The sequence below is a fragment of the Cebus imitator genome, unplaced genomic scaffold, assembly GCF_001604975.1.
Source record: "Cebus imitator isolate Cc_AM_T3 unplaced genomic scaffold, Cebus_imitator-1.0 Scaffold181, whole genome shotgun sequence".
NCBI lineage: Eukaryota > Metazoa > Chordata > Mammalia > Primates > Cebidae > Cebus > Cebus imitator.
Window position 1 is genome coordinate 626,653 of NW_016107496.1, and position 7,379 is coordinate 634,031.

General features: G+C 46.3%; 1 protein-coding gene across 1 annotated transcript in view; it reads left to right on the forward strand.

The window, feature by feature from the left end:
* TEX49 (testis expressed 49) overlaps positions 1-7,379 on the forward strand; it is a 35,788-nt gene that overhangs the window by 23,097 nt on the left and 5,312 nt on the right. Inside the window, exons 2-3 of the mRNA XM_037744654.1 lie at positions 5,936-6,049; positions 6,135-6,257. Of these exons, the coding sequence (XP_037600582.1) occupies positions 5,936-6,049; positions 6,135-6,257 (237 nt within the window). The remainder of the gene's footprint in view (positions 1-5,935; positions 6,050-6,134; positions 6,258-7,379) is intronic.

A 7,379-nucleotide genomic window follows, 5' to 3' on the forward strand; every position in this document is an offset into this window, starting at 1 on the left:
GCTAATTTTTGTATGTTTTGTAGAGACAGGGTTTCACCATCTTGACCAGGCTGGTCTTGAACTCCTGACCTCGTGATCCACCCACCTTGGCCTCCCAAAGTTCTGGGATTACAGGCATGAGCCACTGCGCTCAGCCGAAAACAATATTTTTAGCCATAGGATTCCTTGAGGTACAAAAAAATGCTGATTGGCTTCAAAGAATATTTCATCTAGGTCCTGAAAGAGGCTGGTCAACTCATTGCCCACAGAAGAGCACCCCTGACCAGTGACCAGAACTCTTATGTCTACCACTTGGGAGATTCCTGTCCCTTCCAGGCTCACCCTTCCTCTTTCTAATACTGGTTGCTCCTGCAGGTTCAGCCCAGTTTCCAGAGCTCCTTCACCTTCTGCCCTGGGCTGTTGGTTGCCCAAGCTCTTGCTTCTGTCCTGCTCAAGGAAGCACAATCTTGTATCACTCCTTTCCTTTGCTGAATCTCTCTCAATATTCGCTTGGAACCCTGCTCTCCTATTTATTCTTAGCTTTGTACCTGACACTCCTCTTGGTCCAGGAGGGCCTTGTTCTTTGTTCTAGACAAATCCCCTCTAATCTGGCCCTTCTTTGAGACAACTCCCTTGCCTTGTTATATGAAAACCTTGTGTCAGCCTAGCTGTCACCATAACACAAGTCCAGGCACCCAGAATATTGTTTATTGACCGGAGCCGCAGAGAAAATGTGAGATTTGGTGGTAGGGAAAGATTAAGCCTGTTCTTGTCTTCAGACAATTAAGACAAATTCACCTCTTTGCCAGACTCTCCAGTGACTGCTGTCTAGCCATAGACACACTGACCTCCAAGCTGTGTACATCCAAAGGGACTCACTCCACCTTCCTCCACTGCTGCCCTTATCATTCCCCTTCCCTGAGGATTCACTAATGAGTCCTCAGAGTTGCTCTCACTTCCAATTCCAAATGAATTTCTTTAAAGAAAGCCGAACACATCTTACTTACGTTCTCATTTCCTGGATCCTGTCAGAGGACACAAAAGGTAGTCTTCCCAAGCCTGGCTGAAATGTCCTCTGCTCAGTCTTGTCTCCTTGCTTCTCTGAGCTGTCTCTTTAGTGAACAACCTGTTAGGAGACAGCTGGAGAGCCCATTCTCAGACTCCAGCAGAGGGCACTGTTGGCTTTTTGGTTTTTTTTTTTTTTTTTTTTGAGACAGTCTCTGTTGCCCAGGCTGGCGTGCAGTGGCAAAATCTCGGCTTACTGTACCGTCTGACTTCCGGGTTCGAGTGATTCTCTCTCCTGTCTCAGTCTCCCGAGTAGCTGGGACTACAGTCATGTGCCCAGCTAATTTTTGTATTTTTAGTAGAGATGGGATTTCTTCATGTTGGCCAGGCTGGCCTCAAACTCCTGACCTCAAATGATCCGCCCGCCTTGGCCTCCCAAGGTGCTGGGAGTACAGGCGTGAGTCACCGTGCCTGGCCCTTTCTGGTTTTTCAAACAGGAGCATGAGTGGCATAATTCAGCCAAGAATGAATTGGCCAGAGCCCCTGAGCCCCTCTGCCTTTCCAAATGTATAAACCTTCTGAAGTTAGAGAAATGTACCTTGGAGCCAAGTGTGATGGCTCTTGCCTGTAATCCAAGCATTTTGGGAGGGCGAGGTGGGAAGATTATTTGAGCCCAGGAGTTTAAGACCAGCCTGGCTGACACAGCAAAACGCCTTCTCTACAAAAAAAAAAAAAAAAAATTTTTTTTTTTTTTTGAGATGTAGTCTCACTCGTCACCCAGGCTGGAGTGCAACAGTGCGATCTCGGCTCACTGCACCCTCCGCCTCCCGGGTTCAAGTGATTCTTCTGCCTCAGCCTCCTGAGTAGCTGGGATTATAGGCGCCTACTACCACGCCTGGCTAATTTTTGTATTTTTAGTAGAGACAGGGTTTCACCATGTTGCCCAGCCCTCCAAAATTTTTTTTAGCCAGGTGTAGTGGCACACGCCCATACACCTACTCAGGAGGCTGAGACAGGAGGATCACTTGAGCCCAGGAGTTCCAGGCTTCAGTGAGCTATGATTGTACCACTGCATTCTAGCCTGGGCAACAGAGCAAGATCCTGTCTTAATAAATACACAACCCCAGCCGGGGGCGGTGGCTCATGCCTGTAATCCTAGCACTTTGGGAGGCCAAGGTGCGTGGATCACCTGAGGTCAAGAGTTCAAGACCAGCCTGGCCATCATGGTGAAACCCCATCTAAATTAAAAAAAAAAAAAACACAACCCCATCCCCTATCCACATGAAATTAGAACAGGAAGGTACTGTTGATACTCATAGCTACACTCTAAGCTTAAGGAGTGGGCCCACCTCGAAGCTGGGTGACTGTGTCTGTACCGCAGCAGACAGGCCACTTTTCCCACAAGGGTTTAGCTTTTCTGCACTGGTCTTCCACACTGTGACTGATCCAAGCCATTGGCAGTTACCCACCAAGTTCCAGGCCTCTGCTCCCCTCATCCTGGCCATAGGAAATGATATTACACATTTTAGTAGCGCTCAGGGAGGCAGGGTTCTGCCTGTGGATCAAGCCAGTGATGTCATGTCACCCACCTAACTCAAGGCTGCACCAGGTGAGCAGACTCCCTTGACAGGATCCCCACTGAGCTGCAGACAGGGGAGCCCATCAAAGGGCTAATTCAAACAGCCTATGTTTTCCCTTAGTCCTTTGTCTTTCCTGGGAAGCCTGATGATGTTATGTTGGTGGTTAAGAAAATGGGCTCTGGAGCCAAACTACTTGGGTTAAACTCATGTCCCTACCATATGCTAGTTATGTAACCTTGGGAAAATTACTAAACTTTTCTGTGCTTGTTTCCTCTTTGGGAAATAATAATGGCACCTACATTATAGAGTTGTGCCAAGCACATTCACTAGCTATTTTTATTGTTATTATCTCTAGAAAAATCCGTGTACTCCACTTAACATCAGCAATCTGCAACCAGCACTAGGTCCTGCTGTTCTCTCATGCCCCATCTACTTCCCATCTTCAGAATTCTGAACAAGTGCACCACTTCAAGGAAGGTATTTTTGGACATGGAGCCAAAGGAACTGCTTCCATATGGAAAACATGCCTTGAGGATTGGTCTGCTGTCCTGGGCTCATGCTTCTGTCCACTTCCTCCCAAAACACTGACAATTTCTTTGTATCAGGGAAGATGATATAGATAGGAGTCATGAGTCATTTTTTCTGTTTGTTTGTATTTTTGTTTTTTGAGACAGTGTCTTGTTGTGTCACCCAGGCTGGAGTGCCGTGGCACAGTCACGGCCCACTGCAGCCTCAACCTCCTGAGCTTAAGCAATCTTCCCACCTAAGCCGCCCGAGTGGCTGGGACCACAGGATCATGCTGCCACACCTCAGCCTCCCAAAGTGCTAGGATTATAGGCATAGTCACCATGCATGGCTGCAAATACCCCAATCTAGAAGGTAGATTTCTGGGAGCCACAAAGGTAGACTCATTCTAAAAATTCTTCACCCTGAAAACATTGTGGTCAATCAGCTCCAGTTGCAGCAAACAGGTAATGGGCAAATTAGTGAATAACTAAGATTGTGTGACCACCCCCGATTCACAGGGAAGCTTGAAATACTGAGAAATCTCTACCACCAATTTGGGGGGATGGAAGAGCCACTGCAGTACTTTTACACTACCCTAGATGTCCTTCATAGTTTCTATTCAAAGCATTGAAGGTGGTTTTATGGCAACCCCCAATTTATGGCCCAGTTTTAGAAGCTATTTAGGTTACTTCATATCTACTTACCAACAAAGACCATGCAGAGCATGGCATTAACTGGGTGGATGACAGATCTCTGTTGTACCACCTACCAACAGAATAATTGATTCATCTACCTTTCCACAGTGGAGTTTGGTTAGAAAGAGCTCATTGCATCCCTCTACCCAGAACACATCCTTTCACAGCAGCTGTGGCATGATTCTTTCCAACCCCTGCCCCCTTCACCCCAGGTACCTTCCAAATCTTGGCAGCTCAGAGAATTTATGGGTTACCAAGAATATCTCCCAGTTTGCCAAAAATAGATGCAAGGTATATGCCAATTGGTGGTTGATTCCAAAGGAAGGCATCCAGGTGGGTGATACTGTCCAGCACACCTCCAAGCACATACTGACCATCCATATGGGAAGCTGGGACCCTGCTACTTGGACATGTTGAGATAATAGAGAACATCATCTGCCTGTACCCTTGACAATCAGCCTGAGGCCTTGGGAGCAGATAGAGTTCCTAACTGTCACCTGAGCTCAGACCAATAATTATTCTCAGTCTAGGTCCGCCACTAGGAATATGCTTGTTCTTTCTCCTCGGTCTGTTTTTGTTTGTCCAAGGAGACATCCTGCCACCTCCACCTTGCCCAAATTCAAATACCAAGCTCAATTATATTGCTTCCAAGAAATGGCCCCATTGCTATAACCTGTGATGAAGCACAAATCAGCCCCATGGTTCAGTCCAGGCTTCCAGAACTCTATATGCTAACCAAGGCTTCAATACTGTTGTTTATCCAAGTCCTCAACTGTACAGGGAGGGGATTCAAACTGTGCCCCACTCTGGTGATATCATTATCTCAAATAGAGAATGTTAAAGGAGATTTAACTGGATGACAAAAGAGAGAGATGAGGGACAGAGATGATGAATGAGTGAGGCTGAGCCAGGAAGAAGAGGAAAAAGCAGGAGCTGGGGAAGAACTCCAGAACAGAAGTGGCATCGTCACCCTCCACCAGAGATTAGTCAGCAATCCTCGACAATTTCCAAAGAGAATGGTAAACTGACTCAGTTCCCGACAAGTATCCATAATCATGAAAAATAAAAATTTGAGGAATGGGATGAGGCTTCTGCTCCAGGAATACAGAATGGAGGCACTGGAAACATCAGATGCAGAGCTGGATGATTTTTTTTTTTTTTTTTTTGAGACGGAGTTTTGCTCTTGTCGACCAGGCTGGAGTGCAGTGGCACAATCTTGGTTTACCGCAACCTCTGCCTCCGGATTCGAGCGATTCTCTTGCCTCAGCCTCCTGAGTGGCTGGGACTACAGGTGGGCACCACTACACCATGCTAATTTTTGTATGTTTTGTAGAGACAGGGTTTTACCATGTTGGCCAGGCTGGGCTCGAACTTCTGACTTCAGGTGATCCACATGCCTTGGCCTCCCAAAGTGCTAGGATTACAGCCATGAGTCACTGTGCCCGGCCAAAAACTGGATTTTACTCTGCATTTGGTTGGAGGAAATAGAGAAAGGGGCCTAGCGCCTTTTTGGCTTGTGTGACAGAATGGATGGAACAGCCAAGAGACAAGAGACAGAAATTCTTTTTTTTCTTTTTTTTTTTTTTTTTTGAGATGGAGTCACCTCCTATCACTAGCAGATAACTTCATATGGCCACTGTTTCCTTGTGATCTTATCTTTGATTCAAAATCTGAAGCAAATGTGTTTGATTGGCCTAGCCAAAATTCTTTGCCCATATCCTTGATGAAAGAGAGGTTGGGCAAGGAAGACCTAGTCTTTTCAGCTTCTATTGTGAGATACAGGTTTTGCTTCATAGGGAGTGATTTCCAAACATAATGAATGCTAGGTGGCCACCATACTACACTACTTTATCAGCCCCATCTCCTGTCCTTCTCTTCACCCAGCACACCAGGCTCCAAACCAATAGCTCTCAGATGCCTCTCTAATGCTTCTAAATACTTGCCATTCTGCTGTCTGAAGTGCTCTTCCTGATTCTACTATCACCTACCTCCTTCTTTTCCTCCAAGACTTAGCTCAAACATAACTTCCAATATTAGACCATTTGAAGTTCTGCAAATATGCCAGTCCCAGGAAAGGAATGTATACCCAGATAAGGGCTTTTTCACTTGCACTAACCTTAAGTATGTGTCTAATATCCTGATTCCAGAAGCTGGCCTCTTAAAACCCAGGAGTCAGGGAGGAGCAAGAAAGTGGTAAGGGAGGTCTTGTGATCACTGGGTTCTCTCTCCCTTCCCTCTGTCACAGGCATGGTGATTTGACTCCTGAGGAGAGATCCCTGCCACATACATGGTTAGCATGGAGACCAGGGAATCAGAGAATCAAATAGTCATTTGCCAAGTACTCAGAACAAGTCTACTCTCATTTCAGACCAGAAGGAACCAGAGCCCACTAGGCTTCCCCCGATTATCTCAAAAGTCGGGAATTATTCTGTGCACCAGAATAGCCACACGAGATACCATGAAGCTGTTCGGAAGGTGTTGCTGAAGACATGTAAGTACCTTGGGGTGGGCATCATGCTAGGAGAAAAAAAAAGATATGTCTGAGTTCCTAAAGAATGGCTGGGATGTGGTTGGGTATGGTTGTACGGCAGGGAAAAAAAAAAAAAAAAAAAGAGCCAAGAGGAGAGACTGAGAGCAAGAGGGAGAAAGTAAAGTAGACTTAGTGGAGTAAGTATGATAAAATGATTTTTTTTTTTTTTGAGACAGTCTTGCTTGCTGTGTCATCCAGGCTGGAGTGCAGTGGTGCCATCTCAGCTCACTGCAACCTCTGCTTCCCAGATTCAAGCAATTCTCCTGCCTCAGTCTCCCGATTAGCTGAGATTACAGGTGTCCACCACCATGCCGCTGATTTTTGTATTTTTAATGGAGATGGGGTTTCACCATGTTGTTCAGGCTGGGCTCGAACTCCTGACCTCAGGTAATCCACCCACCTGGGCCTCCCAAAGTGCTGGGATTACAGGCGTGAGCCACCGTGCCAGGCTCTTCAGTGGTTTCAAGTTAGGATGTGGGGGAGAGAAAATGCCTGAGGTATTGTTCTACCGATCTTTTAGAATTATTGGGAGAAAAAAGTAAAAATGAAACCATTGTATATTATCATGCATTATCCCTGCCAGGAGTAGGAAGCACCAGCTTTGACATCTTACTAAACTAGGTTTAAACTGCAAATGAATTCTGTGACCTTAGGCAAGTTCCTTTAACCACAGCCTCTCCGAAACATCTGAAAATGGGAATCATACTCTTTAGCACTATTGTGAACAGACAACATGTACATTTTAAAAAGCATGTAGTCAGCCTGAGCAACATGGTGAAACTCCATCTATAAAACATACAGCTGGGCGCGGTGGCTCACGCCTGTAATCCAACTACTCTGGAAGGTCGAGGTGGGTGGATCACTTGAGGTTGGGAGTTCAAGACCAGCCTGGCCAACGTGGCAAAACCCCGTCTCACCTAAAAATTTAAAAAAATTAGCCAGGTGTAGTGGCAGATGCCTGTGATCCCAGATTCTTGGGAGGCTGAGGCAGGAGAATCACTTGAACCCAGGAGGCTGAAGTTGCAGTGAGCAGAGATCTCGCCATTGCACCCCAGCCTGGGTGATAGAGTGAGACTCTGCCTC